Consider the following 21,154-nt stretch of genomic DNA (forward strand, 5'->3'; position numbering starts at 1 on the left):
TTATCATTCTTATTTTTTATAATTGTGACTGTCATCACACCGCACAATAAAAGCGATAAAACTTTGATATTTGCTCCTGTCATGTTTTCTGCTGAACTTGCCGGCAGTCAAAAACACAGAGGATGTGATTTCAACACGAACTGTTTTGTTGAGACAAACGCCTATATTAACGTCATATGATTAACAAATATCTTTTTTTTGGTAATGTAATTCAAAGATATACCGAGAAACAATATCCTGACTAATATGTAAAACATTAACAATGGAGTTCTGTATTTAAATGCCTGATATATTAAATAGGACAGTTCAAAATATGTCTAACTGCATCCTTATTACATTTGAACACTTAAAATAAAAAGAAGAATAACTTAAATTCAATAAACACAGGTAACGATGATGTGTTCAAAATGTAAAAGATTGAAAGGACTTCATTCAAAAAAAAGATGAACACTAATTTTTATTTTTAACTCCTTGAAGTTTTAAACATTTCCGTCGTTACCTGGGTCTTCTCTACGGAGGCGTTGTGTTTGTCGCACATGGGGCTGATCTCCATGCCTTTGTCCCGCTCTCGGTCTCCCTGGGTGAAGAACTCCTCCATGATGCGGTCCGTCCACTGGCGGTAGATCTCCAGCGGTTTGGTTGGGTTGCTCAGGTCGGCACAGTGGACCATGTTCTGCAGAACCTGGAGGAGAGAGGCTCAGTCAGACTCTGTTTTCCAAACCTCCACCACAATGACTCAGGACAAACAGGGGTGATAACTTCAGAAATATAACGAGCATTTCTTTGACTTTATCTAAAGACATCTTAACCCTGTCCTACAAAGTCGTATTAGAGCCATTGTAGTTGTCAGGGGTTATTTTCCATCAAAAAACGTTCTGAACTTCACGTTTTAAATGAGAATTTACAAGGAAAGAAAATAGATTATAAACTCTTTAGTTTTTGAGATGGTGCTGTGATCAAACCTTGATTAGTGAAGTGATAAGGTTCTTTGATAATAAACACATTTTTTCAGATTTCTCAGAATGTTCTGAGTTTAATCTCAAAATGGTTTTTTCACATGCTCATTTTTACTATAAGAAATTTGGAGAACATTTTACTCTCGTAAACTTGGGATTTTGTGACTTGATTCTTCTGAGAATACCCCACTGCCCTGATCCAACACACCTCAACATTACACAGTGTAGATTGGTCCAGCTCAGTACAGATGCAATGACCCCTGTGTCCAGCAGGCAGCAGCACCTTCACACTAACCCTCTGCTACACACACTGTACCAACAGCTGTTCAGTTTGTTGTGTGTGAAGGTCAGTGTGGAAACATCATGTGAAACATGCTGCTGCCATGTCTGGGATCTACTGGTTATTATGTACTGCTCTCCCAGAGTACTTTTGCGAATTTCTGACTATGGTGACGGAATAAATATTTGTTTTGTCTGCATGATGTTATTTAAGAAGTGTGTACTTACTGAATGAGTTCACACATTTTTCTGTGTTCTGATTTTCAGAAAGGGGCGTACTCACCTGGATGCGGTCAGAGTAGTTGTCTAGCAGCAGGACGCCCAGACTGGTGACCTTCTTGGTCTCCACCATCGTCTTCATGTCCGCCAATAAGTTCATGTGTTTGGACATGTCTGTGGCGAGCACCTAATAAAGAGATTCAACACATTATCGACTGAATGACGCACGCTTCCCATGTGACCTGTACATGCTGTGTATATACTGTATGAAATTAGTCTTTTTGTAAAAGTATGTGAGTTTACTGACAGATAGGGGTTAATGTTCTTCTGCTTCTCTTAAAATATATTCACCTTTGCAAAGTGTTAATACATTTGATTTTAAAAAACAACAGAGATTGTATTGTCTGTTAGCTTCACTGCAGCAGTAACTGAGTTATACCCCTGGCCCCTGGGCCTGGATCACAGGATCTCTGCCCCTGGGCCTGGATCACAGGATCTCTGCCCCTGGGCCTGGATCACAGGATCTCTGCCCCTGGGCCTGGATCACAGGATCTCTGCCCCTGGGCCTGGATCACAGGATCTCTGCCCCTGGGCCTGGATCACAGGATCTCTGCCCCTGGGCCTGGATCACAGGATCTCTGTCCCCAGGTATTCATTTTCAATAAAAAAAAAAGTGAAACCTTAACAGTCAAGTAATTTATTAGTGTGATATTATTCAGTATATTTTTACTGTGGCTATACATAAAACAGAAACAATTATAAACCTCAAAATGTGGCTGAAAACAGCATTATTTAACATTTTCCCATCAGCGGCTCTAAATCTAAAGCTACAGTTGTGTTCGAGCACACATGAAAAGGATATCACCATGAAATAAGTGCAGCAGTCTCACCATGTCGATCACCATCTTTCGGAGGGATTCTCTCTGTTTCTTGCTAAGGTTTTGGAAGATGTCACAGTTGTCTTCTTGCAGCAGTTTGAAGCCGACAGCGAGGTGGTGGTTCTCCAGCACCGAGGCATCGTTGTACATCAGCGCCAGCTCTGAACCTGCAGAGATGTGGGTGGAAACGGTCAAAACTGTATAATGGGACACCTTAATATGATTTGTATAGTTTAGCGTTCTGAGTTAGAATAATAGTCGAAACAAATTATACTCAAGTAAAAGTTCAATCTGTAAGAATATCACTTGACAACTGAGGAAAATGACAAATTGGACTATTCCAAATGATTTAAAAGTGTCTGAACATTTCCTGAATGCCTGATGTGTTTTATTATCCATGTTTCTTAATGTAGTTTTTTAATTGTTCCTTCATTATGTTACTGTAGTACTCTATGTGCCTTTGCAAATTAACACCCAGGCAACAAATTAAGTGTTTTGAATATGAAAAGTGATTTATAAATGTGTATTCATGTATATAATTGTATTTAAAACATTTAACGTCTTTAAAATGTTGTCACATATTAAATCAACATATTAAAATGCCGGTTGAGATCATCTGTGTGTTCTCTTATTAAAACATTGTAAACTTTTCTTGAGATAATCTGAAATCCCTCAGGTGTATAAAACCTGTTGATCGTTGTGTACAGAGACAGAGGAGAACCTACTTGTGTTGATGAGGAACTGGTTGGTAACTCCTGGGTGGTCGACATCATGGATGGCACTAGCAAACAGCACAGCCATGATCTCCAGGTCTGTGAACACTGCCTGGAGTAGACGAAGAACGGAAAACATTCTACATTAACCATCTCGTATTGTGACAATGATCATGAAGTAAAACATCACCATCTTCCTCAGCTCACCTCCAGAGCGGGGGTAGACAGGAGCACGTGGGTGGACTGCACCACGTCCGCTGCATGAAGGTTGTTGTGATAAGCTACGTCTGCATGGTAGTGGTCCTCCAAGGTCATCATTAAGGTGATGAAGGTGTCCATTGGGATCTTAAAGGTTTTCAGAAGGTCTCGCTCCTGATGAAGAGGAAGAGGAGAGAAGTCACATTAAGGATAACTTTTCTCTTCTGTGGTGTAAATTCCATTAACGGAAAGTTACATTTAGTTTTTTCTGCAACCAGCAGACCCTTCCTTAATTAGACTTGGTGTGTCACAGTGGGAGTAAAATACAACTTCATAGTGACAGTTACTTCCTCACTGCAATTACACCAACATCCTAAATCATGTCAAAAAATATATAATCTTAACTTTCTTTCAAGGGTATTTTCAGTTATTGTCAATAATAAATACAACAGTTACTGTGCAGGGATTTTATTTTTCCATATTTTCTCTTCTGTGTCATATCACTTTTGCATAAACCCACACATGCTGACAGCTGACCACATAACATACGCTCAATTAAAAGTTAACATTAAAGTAAAAAATAATGGAAATAAAAAAAGAAAGAATAAATAAAAATGACTTCCCCTAAGAAAGAATAAATAAGAATACAAATTTACCCTACAGGGATTAACAACTTTTTTTTGTTAATAATACAAAAAAAAGCGCAAGGTGACAGCTTACCACAGAAGCTATATACTAAATTATAAATAAAGTTAACTTTATAGACAACAAACATTGTACCAGAAACACAGTAGGGGCACCACATTCTGTAAATCATGGGATTAGGAGCAAATGTATAACCTTGAACTTTTATAATGTATTACATTCTCATCATGTTTCAACAGACTTTAGGCTGTGAGAGATCCTACCTGGAAGATGGAGTACATGATCACCGTCAGAGGGCGGTTTCCGGAGAATTCTGCTATCTTGAAAACATCCAGACCCCAAATATTAATGTCCTCGACCTCCTGGAGAAGGAAAACAGGACATCTATGAGACACAGGGCGTTTCTGTCTGTGTGTTTCTTAGTGTGTGTCTGTGTGTGTGTTTCTCAGTGTGTGTCTGTGTGTGTGTTTCTCAGTGTGTGTCTGTGTGTGTGTTTCTCAGTGTGTGTAATGTGTGTGTTTCTCAGTGTGTGTAATGTGTGTGTTTCTCAGTGTGTGTCTGTGTGTGTGTTTCTCAGTGTGTGTCTGTGTGTGTGTTTCTCAGTGTGTGTAATGTGTGTGTTTCTCAGTGTGTGTGTGTGTGTGTGTTTCTCAGTGTGTGTCTGTGTGTGTGTGGGCCCACCTTTGCCAGCAGGCTCTCGTGTGGTGTGCTGATTCCAAAGCGAGGGATGCAGGTGGGGGCTACGCTGGGGCTCTGTGTGGCCTTTTTCACACCAATGATCTGTGACATCGGCCTCTTCTTCTTCTTCTTCTTCTCCTTCTCCTTAGAGGGTGGAGAATGGATCTCCACGTCATGTTGTTTCTCTGCAACATGCACAAACAGACATTGAATATATATGTCCGTCTTGAAGTCATTTAAATATCAGACTTTACTTGATTTGCTCTACTTTAGCTCCACTGTCACAATGTCAGTAGGATAGAGTCTGATTAAAGCGTGTATTCACTGTGAAATAATTGCAGCAAGTTAAGAGATCTTATATCTCTGTTGGTGTTTTTTAATATATGACCTCTTCTTAAATTGAACAAAATATAACGTTGTGTGTGAGAAGAGCAAGTATTCATGCACACATATTGAGGAAATATGATCGCACTCTTGCTTATATGCTCCTAGGCTGTCAATCAATAAGAGGACGATGTTATTGTCGTCGTCTGTAGGCACCTGCAGCTCTACGACTCAACGTCAGTACTGTACAGAGACTGAACAAAAGAGGAAAGGGCTTGATGAAAAGTGAGCCAAGCCATACAACTACATGGTAAGTTCTGAAAGTATTAATTACTTGATTCATGTTTTTGGTTTACTAATTCATGCTTGTATCCATTCCCATTGGCTGATAAGGATTATTGTTCGCAAGTTTTGAAAAAACAGAGTGAGTTCTCTCTGACTTTTTAGTGTAAACACACCTTGATTCTTCTATCACCAGTACAATTACTAATGGTATTATTAGTGCATCTGCTAACTATTGCTGCAACCTTTGTTTATACTATTATTCCACTACCAACATCAACGCACCGATAACCGATATTTGTAATATTATCAAAACTACTGATAATAAAAACAACAATTATTCAATGAGCATTTCTTTAATCATGCTAGTTTCTACTGCTGGTGCTACAACTGCTAAAGCTCACATTGAGACTAGTATGACTAGTGACTGCACCAGCTAATATTTATTATAGAAATGCACCTGCTACGACAGATAATTTAATAATACTGCTGCTGCTAACATCAGCCTGAATTACAATAACTATCCAAACAGTTTAGAGTAGTTTTATGCAACTTCTACCTCTTCAAACTAATACAGTTACTATGCCGCTGCTGTTACTACTGCTGTCACTAAAACTGCTAACACTGTACAACAACAACAACACCTAGCACAATACAATTTCATGTAGTTAGACCCACAGCTAATGTGCATTACTGTACATACAGTAGGTCACATAAAGTGTGTGATATTATGTAACCAATTTGTTTTGACTCAGTGTAAAATGTCCGTAAAATGTAAATTGCAATGTAAAAAGAAATAATGAAAATTACAATTAAATGTAAGCAATGCTCACGTACGCAGTTTAAACTGTATATAGACCACGGATGAAACATCACCAACAAACAGGAATTATACAGGAGGTATAATGAAGCACACCTGCAGTATAAAGCTGTTTTGTCCGAGCACAGCAAGGTGTAGATTAATAAATATGGACGGACTACATGGCAGAAGGTGCAGAACACCTGTAGTAGAAAGCTACGATGAGTAAAAGCTGTCAGCTTCTCAGTAGCTCAGGATTGTCCTGAGCCTGATGACGAAGCGCTTCTTGTGTTTTTCCAAACATGGGTTTAAAAAGGCTTCATCATGTCTGGAGATTTTTTTTTCTCAAAACAACAGTGAACCTTGTAATCCTTTCAGCAAAAACACGAAAATCATGAAAACAAGGTTTCCACGGACAGAATCAACATAATCGCCATATGACTTGTTGACACAGAGGTGCTGTCCCAGCAGACACGATAGTGAAAATGACTCATCCGTATTTGTACAAACCGAGGTAATAATGATCCCATTTTGACATCACAGACAGCCTCCTTTACCTCACGTCCACACATCATCCTGAGTATCTCGCATCTTTTTATTAGCACGGCAGGAATGATTGTTTGAACGGTATCCAGATATGAACGCAGTTATAAGCACACGCCACCTTAAGGATGCAGAGCGACCTGAGTGGCAGCGTCACACGAGGCGCTGTCTGGCCTCTCTCACCTCTCTCACAGTGCCTCCTCTTCCTCACACCCAAAGCCATGGTGTTCATTTCCAAATGCGGCAGGGCTTGATGCCGAGGCACTCATGTCAGAACGGCAGCCGACTGGCAGCTCCGTCCTCCTCCAGCTGGACCTCCATCCTGCCGGCGCGGCTGCTGAAGACTGAGCCTCCTATTGATGCAACACGCCGTCTAATAATATTGCACCCTGTTGCTACGACAACGCCACACAATGTGTCCGGGAATGCTGTCTGTCGTCGCGCCTCCTTCTCTTTTAGGGAAGGAAAAATCCTCACCTTTCAATCCCTCTCCTTCTTCCTCTATTTAAAAACAATTCATTAACGTTCATATTTCCAATTTTTATTTTTGTATCTTTCTCACATTATTAATTACATTGTTATTAATCAGAGGTTATACAATTCCTCTTTCCTTCTCTACTCACTATTTTTCCCCTCGAAAGCAACCTCTTCCTTATTTTAATAAACCTTGTTTTTTATATATTTAATATCTCCTCATTTCATTAATATTAACATATCTCTTTTATTAACTTTTTTTGTTTCCTCCATCTCATTGTTTTAAGGAAAAATCCTTATCTCTTTCTGTTTTAATTTTTAAAGCCCTTTTTTCTGCTCTCAAATCTTTCCCAATTTTTAAATTGTTCTTATTTTTTCTCCATAAAAACAAGGAATCTCTCTCATCCAATGTTCTTTTCTCACAGTACCTCGTATAAAGCATGCCATGCTTACATCACATACTGTATGTTTAGAAGCAGTTTTGTGTAATGCTGGCGGCAGAACATTCAACAAAGCGAGTTTATGCAATTATGCAAATGTGTTTCTTCTTGTTAGATAAGCTGGAACGCACCAAAGACACTGACATGTTGGGGATAGGACAAATGTATTTCATATATTTTAGAATAAGTTGTCATGCACCCCAGTATAAGGCAACATGATTCAACAGCGAAACCTTTCTGCTTTTTCCTGCTGCCACAAAGTGTGCTTTCATTCATTAACGTATAGCATGCAAACTCACCAAGGAAGGTGTTGGAGATGAACTCTGACACCTGGTTCCCTGAGCGGCTCGTCTCTGACAGCTGCGTCAGCTCGCGGTTCAGCATCCTCTTAAACTGTTTTTAAAAGAAAAAACAACAAGAAAAGTGGTTAGTCCGGGTAGGACTGCAGATAAAAAAAGTTAAAATACGTGCACAGATAAGCTGCATGTGTTGGATGTTTACACCAACGTGGCAGTAAACTGAATATTTTTATATAACTTTAGACATATTTGATTTCAACACAATATATATTATATATATATACTAATATACCTGTGTTGTTTGTTGTTCCTTTCTATGAAGCGGGTCATTATGTCGCATGAACTTTTCACAAATCAGATATGATAGCTAATTTCTTTTCCTTAGGTTTTCTGCAAACCATACACACACACACACACACACACACACACACACACACACACACACACACACACACACACACACACACACACACACACACACACACACACACACACACACACACACACACACACACACACACACACACACACACACACACACACACACACACACACACACACACACACACACACACACACACACACAGCCTGTTTGTAGATCCAGTCCTGAGTCAGATCCAACGGGCTCCCTCACTCAGCATTGAGCCCCCCCACCCCCTGCAAAGCCTGCACTGCTGATCAATAGATCCCAATGTAAACAAGGCAGCCAGCAGCGCTCCCCGTTGCTCACCTGTCTGAGTCTCCAGCACAGACAACCGCAGAGAGCCGATGCCGGCATGTTAACCCACGCATGCTGATGTTAGAGGTTGCTAAAAATCCAAAACGAGAAGCAAAAAAAAGTGACGGGCTGCTCACTCAGACTGCTCCACGCTCAGCAGGGATGGTTTGAAAATGAAAAAGAAGTCTGTCTGGAAGAAAAAGTTCCCACAGTCCCATGTGCTGTCCTGAAGGTAATGGGGGGGTCGGAGGGGATGGGTGGGGCGGGGTCAGGTGGGGGAGGTTGGGAATGTGGTCTACCATCGGGGGAGAAAGGGTGTGGACTGCATTTGCTCATCCAACTACTGTCACACACTGTCAATGAGAAACATAGGGAGAGCGAGAGGCTGTGAGGAGCCCCCCCTCCCCCGCCCCGCACGCTGCCCAATCAGATGGGTCCGGCATCAGGGGCTGGGTGGAGGAGAGGGTTCTGATTGGCCTCCTGGGAGATGGAGGAGGACTGAGTGTAGCAGCCAGACGGTGGAGAGGAGCATGAGGGAGGGAAGCTGGGAGATGATGATTTACTCTTTCATAGAGGGAGAGTGTTCTGGCCATGTTCACACTGAGGCTGCATGTGTAATAACATCCCGTTTTCTCCCCTCATATGCTACCTACATTGTTTTTTTCTTACAACAATAAACAGGAAGAAGCTACTTGCACTTTGTCAATTCTGTTCTGCACACATGGACAGGAGCAACAGACCCAGATCTGGAAGCATGTGACCTGCTTGTGATTCTTATTTGAAAGCTAACATAAAAACGTCATTGTTGTCATGACAAAAGCAAACACTCAAAATAGAAGAGACAAAATATATTACCAGCAAAATATCCTGTTGAAATATTAAAGATTGTTGTGTCTGCCGTGGACGTTTTTCTATTTACTTGAGGTAAGGTATATTGTATCTTAAATTCAGCCTCTCCATCTCTTTTGTCATGTTTTTTTATCGCTTATTGTGTTTTATGTCATTAACATCTTCTGTAGATTTCTTAGACAATGATTTTGACCCTCTACATTTTTTATGAATTGTTTTATACTTTAGTTTACAGTATGTATGTCATCGACGTGTGAGTGACAAGATTTATCTCAATGGTTTCCAGCTTACTTGGCATTTATCAGCCATATATAATTTGTTTATGTATATAAAGTGTATGGATGTAGTTGTCTGATGATGTGAATAGTTTAAAGGTCCCATGTCATGCTTTTCTGGTTATTACCCGTCCCCTTGTGTGTTATGTAGCTTTTTCTGCATGTAAACGGTCTGCAGAGTCACAAACCCTCAAAGTACACCCTGTAGCGAGTAAAACTCTAACACAGAAAAGACCTGTCTATGCTGCCCCAGAACGCCTCGTTGGAGAACACACACACCACACACACACACTCATTCAGTCTTATCTTTTCTCAGCCGCGACTCCGCACACACCCACTCTCACAGCCTGGCTGTGAGAGTGGGTGTGTGCTCAGGCTGAGTTCCGCGGTGTCTCGCTGTCTCGCATACCCCACGCAGCAACCAGGAAACAACACCAGTAATCCAGCTCACACTGTCTGCTCCTCGAGCCTCAAAGGGCGGAGCAGCGAGCCCCGCAACGTCCCGCCAACACGGCACCCAGACCCCACGCAGCATTTTCATCTGTTTGTCATTACTGGTGTCATTTTCTGGTTGCTAACGCCATTGTAACACATAATCACTGATGTTCCGCTGTAACGGCGGTGATCTCATCAGAACAGAGTGGGCGAGCTGACCAATCAGAGCACAGTGGGCTCATGGGGAGGGGGGGGGCAGGAGCTCCAACAAGCCGTTTAGGACAGAGAGTGAATACACATACAGAGATGCTGTATGAGAAACCAATGTGATTTTGGAACATTGAACAATGTAAATCTATTCTAGTAGACCTCAACAATGGAATTATGATCAGTAGAAATGGCCATGACATGGGACCTTTAAGAGAGTAGGACCTTAGTGCTCCACCTCTTTTTGAATGTGGGCTTTTGCATATTTGATTTGCTCCATATGATAAGGTTTTCATATTTTTTAAGAAAATATTGTAAGAGGCATACAACCTAATTGTGATGGATTAAAAAACTGTTTGAATTAAAACTAACAAATGTCCTCTCACCTTATTGGAGGCCATCTCGCCGACAGAGTGTCTCGTCTGCAGCGTCTCCAGCTGGTCCAGACACCAGTCCAGCTCCTCCATCGTCTCCACCGCCAGCTTCTGGCAGGGCTCCTCTGAAAGGTCAGAGGTCACACACACACACGTTACAGGTCGGCTGAGGGACTGATATTCAATACATGTAAATCAACTATTTAAACCCATTAGGTTCAAACTCTGCAGCATGTCTTTCACATTCACGATGAAATTACAGTATTTTCATAAAAAGACAATAACATGAAAGTATTCTGTAACAGAATATAATATATAAAATGGGAGTTGAAGGTAATACAGGAGAATTATAAAAAAAACGTTTATAAAAGTGTGTTTTTACAAGGGATGTCAAAGATGAAATGAATTATGCTAATTATGCCTAAGCCTAATTATGTGATAAATCTCAGTGTCCCACCAAACAGGGATGATAACACTGACCTGTCAGACATGGCTTGCACATGGACGGCTGCTGGCTGCTTGTCGAACGCCTGAAACAAGTACAAGGGGTTAGCAGAACAATACAATTTTGAGTAGTTACTCCTTCAGTCTGTCTTTCTTGTTCTTACTTGTTTGTGACACGATCTTGCAGATGTGTCAGAACAGCAAAGTTAGTTCTCACTGTTCGGAGACTGGCAAGAACCTAAAAAGAGTTTTAAAAAAGAGAGGAATGAGTATTGGAGATGTATTAAATGTCCTGTTTGGAGATACCCGAGGCATGTGCCCCTTAATATCAGGAGTACAGAACAAACAGTACAGTATGATGGCCTTAAAAGGGAACGTTCATCCCAAAAATACATATGTGACTCTTACATCAGCCTTAGAAATGTCCGCCTTCTCTCAATTATAATGGAAAACAATGGCCCTTGGTACAATACCAATATCCAACTACAGGTGGGCCAAAAGTACGTTTTACATATTAGTCTGGAATCATAACATGGACACAGATTGTGTTAATGGGCCAACGTTGGAGAGTGTTCAGAACAAAGAGTGTGTGGGTGTTTTCTGAGAAGAAATGAACCATCTATTATTCCTTAAACTGATGAGTAAGGGCAATGTGGATTGTCTGGACAGACCCACACCTACAATTAGACATTATTAGTTTGAATCGAAACTAAGTACATTTTAAAAGCTATTATTTATACTAAAATCAAATCAAAGTAAACCCACCACTACAGCAATTAACATGACATGATATGAAACTGCCTTTAAAATTGTTCTTCAATATTAAAATGATTGTGCGTGCATTTTTATAAATCTTCGAAAAAGCCATTGGGTTGAGATTATATATTCTGTTTTAATTAAAGTGGCGAGTGCATTTCAGATTTTCACATTTTTACAAAAGCACTAATGTACAATGCTACTAACCTGTGCAAATGGAGTCACTATCATGTCTTCTCCATGCCTGAAAACACCACAGACAAACACAAACAGTGATTTAGTGAAAACGCTTTGTGACAAACTTAATATGAGCACTGTGAAGAAGGAGAGAGGAGTACAGCTGGCTTCGGACCATGGTGGATCTCTAATATCACACAGGACATAAGGATGGGAGGGCAGATTGTTTTAGTCATACAAATATTTCTTTGAGGCAAAGCTGCAGATTATCATTCAACCCTTAAAAGCAAAACAAAGCTGCTCCAGGTTTAGATAAGACAGAGGAAGTCAGAAAAGAGGAAGACAATTTTAGACAAAGACTATCAATAGTTCCTGGCAAGGAATTGCATTTACCCATTGAGATTCAAATAAAGGTGTCATTAAAACGGCATTAAGTTATATTTATATGATTAAATCAATGACTATTTGTAGCTTTATGTTTTGATTCTCTGGCCTTTTCGCTCTCATGAAGCTTGCCGTGTAAAACCATGGCTGCTGTTTCCAGCAAACAAACTGAGAGTCAACCTGTTAAAAAAATATACATTTTCCATGTGATTGGTGAAATTGTACTGTAGAATTCAGCAGCTTAAGACACAGTTATTTGTGTCAGGAATTGGTGGAGCTACAGTAAAAAGCAAATTAATATTAAAATGACTTTTGGGTGGATGGAAACCTGCCTTCCAATGGGATGCTAATATTGCCCTGTATCCACTGATTGTGTAAGCAGTGAAATATTTCGCTAATAGGTTAGCCGTGACAACAGAATAATCCAATGTTAGGTCAGTGTTGCTATTAGGGTGAAAAATAACTTAATGCAGGTTTAATTCTGCTCTTACAGATTTTGCCCCCAAGATACATATTTGTGAGGAGCGGTGTTCGTGCATTGGGTTCTGGGAGTTTGGGAGAGGTAGAGTTTTCTGGGAGTCTCAACATGCACCTCACCATTCAGACTTCAGGGTAAATCCATGCTGCCAGTGAAACGTACAATGTTAGAGTCAGACTCAAGTCAGCCTGCCCAGCAAACATTTTGACTTTGGGTGAAAAACACAAAATATTTCTGTGAAATTTAAGCCTGATTATGAAAAGATTGAAAAATGACAAATGTTTAGTACACTTTAAACGTATGTGACATCATCTGTCAAATGCTTGCTTGGGCTGTTTCATTATTTTGCAGGGGTGATTAAACCATTTGGGATAGGGTGGGTGTAGGTGGAAGAGGTAATATGTTGTCATGAGTCAAATATGTTTGACATATGATAACATTGCACAGCCCAAAGAGAGAGGAATCACAGCAGTCTTCAGACTTTGTCTCACCGAGGTAGCCAATTGACTTCCCAATGCTTCAATCCCTCCTCCCTTCAAAACAAAGGAGTGACAGCTATTGGTGGTAGAAGCCATATTTACACTCTGCACGGATACATCTCTAGCTGTATAAACAGACAGGGACTGGATAAAGTGTTTCTGAGCGGAGATTACATTTTAGACTTAGTTGTACGCACCAACTAAACTTGACTGCTGACTATCATCAGCTCTGCATGGCAAATAAGGCCAGATGGCAAAGAAACTGAGCTTAATAGGATATTAACAAATATTGAAATGACATTCAAGTGTTTCCCTAGTAAATGCAACAGCAGTGATACAATCAATGTGATCTGATTCTTTACACAATATCTTGTGAAGTGAATCAAATCAAATACTGCAGATTAAAGAGTCTCAAATTAGAGCTTCAGTTTTCAGTAACGGCCCGTCCACACAGCGGCTTTGGAAAAAGCTTGCCGGCGGGCGTGTCTGAAGCTCGACCAACAACCAATCACATGAATCTCCCGCCCCTGACACACAAGCAGCGGTTTGATTGGCTAGAGCTTGTACTGGCATATGATTTGATTGGCTGACGCTTCCACCGAAAGCTTCAGAAGCTTCAAAAGTTGAACATTGCTCAACTTTTGCAGCCTGAAACGCCAGGAAAGCTCCGCTCTGCTTCCCACAATGCAGTTCGGCGAAAAGTGACGTCACCCCATTAAAAGTGAATGGGCAGAAGCGTTGGAAGAAGCTTCCAAAGCCGCTGTGTGGACGGGCCGTAACAATTTTCAAAATATCTTCTGAATTGTACATGTATCTAATTTTGTCAACAAAAACTGTGACAATAGCAATTAAATAATTTATATATTTTTTATTTTGGGTGAATACTGCTAAAATGAGTGACTTGGAAAAGACAGAGATGAATGCAGCACCCAGATTGAAAAAATAAATAAATAGCACACATTTGTAAACATCCATATGCCATTGTTTAATTAACAGACTCTTTCAAGCCTTCCATGATCTGCTGTTATCAGAAAGTTTGTAGATATTTTATGAAAGAACATATATTCAAGCACAGTGAAGTAAACTTCAAAATCAGCAACCCAAAACTGCAAGGTGCAACATGAGGGTAACATTTAAAATACTCACAGATCGCTGGCAGTGGACGAGTTGCGGGACATGTTTTTGGGCGAAAGGTCGAAGTCTGAGTCGGAGCGGTAGAGGAAGGACTCGCGGCGCTGACTGTGAGGGAAGTTGCCCTGAAGAACCAGACCAGAACTCGGGCTAGTCTGAGAGTCCAGTGGACTGCGACCCACCGACAGGCCATTGTCCACATCAAAACTACAGGAAAGAGAGAAAAGAAAATACATAAATATGACTGTTTCAGCACCTGCTAATCAGCCAGACTACTACTATTGCCGCTTTTGCTAATAAACTACATTAGCATACCTGCACATTAAGAGGAATACAATGGGCCATAAGAAAACCAGCCACCAATATTATAAAGAGTGAATAACACAAGATAAGCAAAGTAAAAACCACATGTGTAAAAATGCGCTTTATTTGATAACTTGAATAGAAACAATAGATTCAACATTAACTGGGGTCACCTCTCAGCACTCCCTTCAAACGCAGTGACTCCCAACTAATTGTATACTTATTTAAAACAGCTCCTTTACCCACTGACAAAAAATGGAGACAGGAAATAAACCTAAGATAAGGATAAGGTAAGCTACATATGATTAGGTGTAGCATGCAGAAGTATCCACAGATCATTCTATTTTCATATACATTTTTCTTCCAATAAAGTATCCTAAAAATCATGTCAAGAAGACACAAGACTTATACAAGGATAAGGCTCCCAGAACAAGAACACCATGCGACAACTATTGATGCGATCAAATTAAAATTCAATATCATAGCTTGAATAAAATGCTATGTTTACTTATAAAATGGATAAAAGCTGTAAGTCTTTTTTAAACAGCCAACCTTGTGATTACTCGCTTTTTCGCAATCACACACACTCACACACATCTTCCTTTCCCTCTGCTATCTCCGTATGACGTCAACACTGACGTCATGCCTGGTACGTCATGCCTGGTACGTCATGCCTGGTACGTCAGCAGAGCTACTTACCTATACACCCCCCCCCGCCATTCCCTTTATCACCCCATCGCAGCCATCCCATTGAAAGGCACCACTATTACTGAACAAAGAAGTTTATGAGCTTAGCGTTTACGGTCATAGTTTTATTAAAATGTTTTCCTTGGTATGATTAAAATGAACTTGTATTTAAAAAAAAAAACCTGGTTTCAGTCCAACTCTTGTAACCAAACCGTATCACCGCCCAACTCTGCCCTGAAATAATCCCTTTGGAATCACTCCAATCCTCAGGGTCGAAAGATGAAGGGTGGGTGTAGCAAACACGCAGTCAAAACAAAAATCCCCCTTTACCCAAACAATTATTTCAACCAAATATGAAGTGCAACCACCAAAGAAGCAAGAGCTAAAATAAAGAAATAAGTTCTAAGAGTGACAGAGAATAACTTGACGTTGAGTGAGACAGTAGAGGAAAGTAAAAGCCTCCAACATGCAATATAGTTCATTTTTGTAGCTTCATCATCATCTGTGCCTTGCTCGACTACTGCACTCTTCTTGAACACTAAAACTAACACTTTTTGTGCTGAAACTATTCACTTGTGCTCTGTATTCTACCACAATAAACATCTTCATTTTTAGATTGTCGCATAAAAAATAACATTTTAAGGCAACATTATGGAGATACATGAGTGGTCATTTCTAAGGTATTTGTATCAGTTAGATCTATTGTTATCTGTCACAACTCGCCCCCCAACCCCCCCCCCCCCCTCCTTCCTTGGTCGTAACAATAGAAAGCAGAGCCCTGGAAGGTTGCTTCTGTTTCTATTTTTAGCTCAGCCCTCCTCCAGTGCTCAAGCAATAGCAACCAGTGCCGGCTAAATGAGAGATGGCTATTATGCAATTGATGCTGAATGAAATACAGATTCACAGATGCAAAGAGAGGCAGACGCCGGGCGGGGGGGAGAGGGGGGGGGTCTGTATCCAGCACAGTGATGGGGCTCAGCATCTCACACCTGATTGGTGTGACAGGAGAGGATGGGGGTGCTGCAGCAGGACTTATCTCAGTGATAACACTCCACTACACCTCACCTGTTTCCCTCCCCCCCCCCCCCCCCCGGCTCAGTGTAGTCGGCCGTGACGAGGCTCCATCAGAGGAGACCGCTGACGTCAGAAGCTATAAATAGATCTGCCTCCCAGGAAAGAAGGGAACTGGGAGACTTGTGACGGAGCTTGCGTAGATACCCCCCCTCCTCCCCTTCGAAGGCATGGGTGATTTCTCCCCTCCTCATACCTACATATGTGAAGGACTTTTTTTTTTTTTTTCGTTTTTGATTGGTTGAGTGATTTTAAATGACCACAAGTAGAGATACAAGACCAGTATTTTCTCTCGATTCTCCAAATTATATTTTTCTATCTTTTACTCAGCCGCATTTCTGAGTGAGCAGCCAGGATGTCGAAGCATGTTGCTAAAGGACACTAAAACAGTTTTGTCCTTCAAGCACTAATTGTTGTCAGATGTGAAATTAAAATGTCTTTCAGATTTGAGGTCAGATTACAGATTGTTGATCTATCATGTCCTTGGTGATAACAGTTTCACCAGTACAAAAAATATGATTGTTCATTGGATAACCATATGAACAATAATTATTGGGGATATAATACTGGCTTTAAATTAAGTACTAACCTACAAAAAAAAGCTTTTAAATGTGTACTGTAGCTTTATTCACCTCATTGTATCAGAGGTGGTGATACTGGATTATACAGATCTGGAATGAAATATTATTCCAATATATTAATGCACTAGGGATAAATAAACGCAAAATATGATGAATGAATGCCAATAAGGGCGGTGAGAAAAATAAATGTATTTGACTTATTGTGATTTGTTGATGTTTTTGGTGGCAGAATATGTTCACAGGGTTGCCTGCTTTCATTCATTCATTCCTACTCAAAGAAGCAGAAGAGGTTTCTGATAAGGTGACAGCTCCCTCTACTGAGAAATACATGGAACTGCAACATCCCATAAACAAGATTGCTCAGATTTTATATTCTGATCCATCCTAAATCCTTAAATCATTCCTCATGACATTTAGTTAGTAATTTTCATTTTTATGGTAGTAGGACTGAAATCAGTGCAATCCATATGTAAATGAAACATACATTATTATTTGTTTTTGTAACAACCGCACTGTTGTTCACCAATGTGAAGAGTCATGAGACTGTAAAGGTGCGAACATCAGACTTTTACAACTACTTACTATTTATATTACTTCTTCAGCAACAACTACTACAAGTACTAAAGGCAAGGGACAAACTGTTTTAACTTTACATTGTCTTACAAATATTTCTATAGCATCACAGATCGCAATTTTTTGTTTAGTAAACAAAATGATAAAATAAATTAATGTATTATTGTATTCAAAAATCCTTAGGCCCCCTGCATTAATAAGGCATTAATAAAATGAAAAAGTAACATTGCGTGATTCTGTTCTTTCTTACTTAATAATTAATAAAAAACTATTTTTCACTTTTATCCCATAATAGCGAACTCCACAGCTTTTTTAAGACACTTGTGAGACAATCAGACTGACGGCAACATAACAAGTTGACCTTGTTCCGTCTGCTTCCAGCATTGTTCTCCGTTTCTCTGACGTACGCCTCCCTTTTCTCTCTTTAACTGTGTTTTAGTTTTCACACGCACGCACGCACGCACGCACGCACGCACGCACGCACGCACGCACGCACGCACGCACGCACGCACGCACGCACGCACGCACGCACGCACGCACGCACGCACACACACACACACACACACACACACACACACACACACACACACACACACACACACACACACACACACACACACACACACACACACACACACACCACACACACACACACACACACACACACACACACACACACACACACACACACACACACACACACCACACACACACACACACACACACACACACACACACACACACACACACACACACACACACACACACACACACACACACACACACACACACACCTCCTCTTTTGTTCCCAGGATGTTTAGTTTGCGTTCCCAACATATTAAAGAAGAGGATTTTTTTTCCCTTGACCCAAATTGAAAAAGGCTGCAGAGGCAATCAATTAATTTGATCATCACAACAAAATCAGTGTTTGCTCAATTGACTTTGATGAAGATGAGTGACTAGACTGAGTCAGGATTACAGCGCTGGAAACTAAGGCTGGAGCCACACGGAGATGATAACGAAAACGAACCGAATTCGATATCAAAAAAGTCTTCCGTCCACACGAGACCGCTCGACCCGCTGGAGACGCTGTAGTACATATGCCGGGCCTGTAAGTGGCGCTGTACTTCTGCCACAAAATACACCAAAAGCAGCGAAGAAGACTACTGACAGTAGCTACTGACCATGCTACAGCAGTGAGCAGCAGAGGTGGGGAGAGGCGGGGCTATTGCGTCATCGTTATCAGGAAATGATCGTATAGGGATGGGCACGGAGCCGTTTGGCCTCCCAGAGCGTTGCGTCCGCAGAGCTACCCACCTTGGGACCCGTTATCGTTATCTGCGTTTCCCTGTCGGCCTCGTGTGGCCGAACCGTCTATAAGATAGAGCACTGTAGCGGATACGACCCGTTTCGTCTCCGTGTGGCTGCAGCCTAAAGCCAAATAATGTTTGGTCAATAACTCGAAAAGGTTTTGACAACTTTTTTGATAATTTATTTAAAAAATGTATAGGGATTTTACAAGCAAAAGGGACCCAATCTCCAGGTTAGCAGTTGTGAAGTTTGCCACATTTCTTTATATCAGAATTCTGAAAGTAAACAAAATAATGTTTGGGTAGTGGACAGTTTGGTGGACAAAACAAGCTATTAAATAAATAATTAGTTGAATCCCTACTGTATCACTATTACTGCTGAGAGATTTCTTTAACCAATGTTTTGGTTAAAGAAAACTGTCTGATCTTCACTTGAACTTAAAATGTATGTAATGGGTTAACAGTGAGACACAGTGAACTTTTACAGCTACATACATGAAGGTCAACCTTAAAGTGTCACTGTTCTTTAGCTGGTGAACTGCATTGCTGTCACACAGAGTTAGGGGGTTAGGGTTACAGTGTCTTTGATGTTAAACGATGCTCAGAGGCACAGTTTTCATCCCAGGCGGATTTGATCCTAATAAAGCCTTTCCTTAGGGTTGGCCTCTGTAACTGTACAACATGTTAAAACCTTAGGATGGGAAACGTATGACCATTTCCAGTTACAGTATTATGCATGCACGCATGTTCGTGCTGTGCTCATGGGAACCAGGGCCGAGGGATTTGACAAACGTTCTGTTATGCGTGTAATAGTGATACAGAAAACAAGCATCAAGGCCAGATGCTATCTGAGGGTGGACAACACAGGACCAGTGTCAAAGGTCAACCCACACACACACACACACACACACACACACACACACACACACACACACACACACACACACACACACACACACACACACACACACACACACACACACACACACACACACACACACACACACACACACACACACACACACACACACACACACACACACACACACACACACACACGCTCCCTCCTGTTTTCTTTCCTCGCAGCGTGGGAATTGGCCAAGGGGCCTTAAGCATCACACCAGGAAAGAGGCAAGAGGTGAGGAGTAGAGGAGGAAAACAGAGCAGGGAAAACTTTGTGAATTTGTGTGTGTGTGTGTGTGTGTGTATAGTAAGAGTAACAGGCTCACATGTACTGATGATTTAACACCATTACAAATAAGTAAAAACAGCATACTGTAAGAATGAAGCAATTAGAAAGAATCCTTTTTTGGGGGGAAATGGGTGTGTAAAACAAAACTGTGTGTGTGTGTGGGGGGGGAGGGGGTGTTTGGGAGTGAGAGACCTAAGGGAGTGAAGAGGGTTTGTTTGCTTTACACCTCAAACCCATTGTACATTTGATCTGAAAGCAGCAGAAAAACAACACGCTTCCCCCGCATGCACCCCCCTGCCAAACAGATCTTTCCTTCCACTGTCACAGTGTGTGGTTTGTACACTGTGTGTGTGTGTGTGTGTGTGTGTGTGTGTGTGTGTGTGTGTGTGTGTGTGTGTGTGTGTGTGTGTGTGTGTGTGCGTGTGTGTGCGTGTGTGTCACGACAGCACACAGAATGAGATGAGGATAAAAAGGACAGCCCTCATCAAACCATACAGTCAATGATGTCCAGTGTCCATGCTATCATTTTCGAAGTTAATCACATTCCTCTTCCTTGAAGGAGATTCAATTCCACATAACGTCCTTGTGCCGAATGACTTCCTCTTGCTGAATAAATTGCTATTATAAAATACAAAAATCTAAACATTTTTGAGCAACACTCTGTTTAGAGACACCAGACTTGTTCCAGAAGATCCTTGTTCTACGAGGTACAATTATGTTTTCTATCAATAAAGTCTGGGGGCTTTAAAGAGAGCATAGAAAATGGCTTCAGTTGGAAAGGACTGTCTGACGAAAAAATGTATAGTTGAAAATAAGTTTTACTGCTGCCCTCTTCAGTACATAGTTGTTTCGGTGTGCTAACTCCTATGTGTCACCAAACTTGGGGTGTGCCAACCGACAGCTACTTATACACCGTCTATGGACAAGTACACAACACCCCCTATAAATTATCTTGAATATCTCTAACAACAACAACAACAAAAGTAAGACAACCATTGGCCTC

The 21,154-nt window shown here is 41.0% G+C and overlaps 1 protein-coding gene across 3 annotated transcripts in view; it reads right to left on the reverse strand.

Moving 5' to 3' along the window:
* Positions 1 to 21,154, reverse strand: part of LOC117495749 (cAMP-specific 3',5'-cyclic phosphodiesterase 4C-like) — a 105,332-nt gene that overhangs the window by 4,949 nt on the left and 79,229 nt on the right. For 2 of the 3 annotated variants that reach the window (XM_034147240.1, XM_034147241.1), the window contains 13 exons: positions 14,450 to 14,641; positions 11,993 to 12,029; positions 11,194 to 11,267; positions 11,066 to 11,115; positions 10,598 to 10,710; positions 7,728 to 7,821; positions 4,570 to 4,751; positions 4,152 to 4,250; positions 3,253 to 3,417; positions 3,058 to 3,157; positions 2,345 to 2,499; positions 1,519 to 1,641; positions 500 to 682 (listed from right to left, as the gene is read on the reverse strand). In XM_034147240.1, coding sequence (XP_034003131.1) covers positions 500 to 682; positions 1,519 to 1,641; positions 2,345 to 2,499; positions 3,058 to 3,157; positions 3,253 to 3,417; positions 4,152 to 4,250; positions 4,570 to 4,751; positions 7,728 to 7,821; positions 10,598 to 10,710; positions 11,066 to 11,115; positions 11,194 to 11,267; positions 11,993 to 12,029; positions 14,450 to 14,641 — 1,567 coding nt within the window. Of the gene's footprint in view, positions 1 to 499; positions 683 to 1,518; positions 1,642 to 2,344; positions 2,500 to 3,057; positions 3,158 to 3,252; positions 3,418 to 4,151; positions 4,251 to 4,569; positions 4,752 to 7,727; positions 7,822 to 10,597; positions 10,711 to 11,065; positions 11,116 to 11,193; positions 11,268 to 11,992; positions 12,030 to 13,315; positions 13,358 to 14,449; positions 14,642 to 21,154 lie in introns of all 3 variants that reach the window. The other variant, XM_034147242.1, reaches the window with a different exon arrangement.

This window comes from Trematomus bernacchii, unplaced genomic scaffold, assembly GCF_902827165.1.
Source record: "Trematomus bernacchii unplaced genomic scaffold, fTreBer1.1, whole genome shotgun sequence".
NCBI classification, from domain to species: domain Eukaryota; kingdom Metazoa; phylum Chordata; class Actinopteri; order Perciformes; family Nototheniidae; genus Trematomus; species Trematomus bernacchii.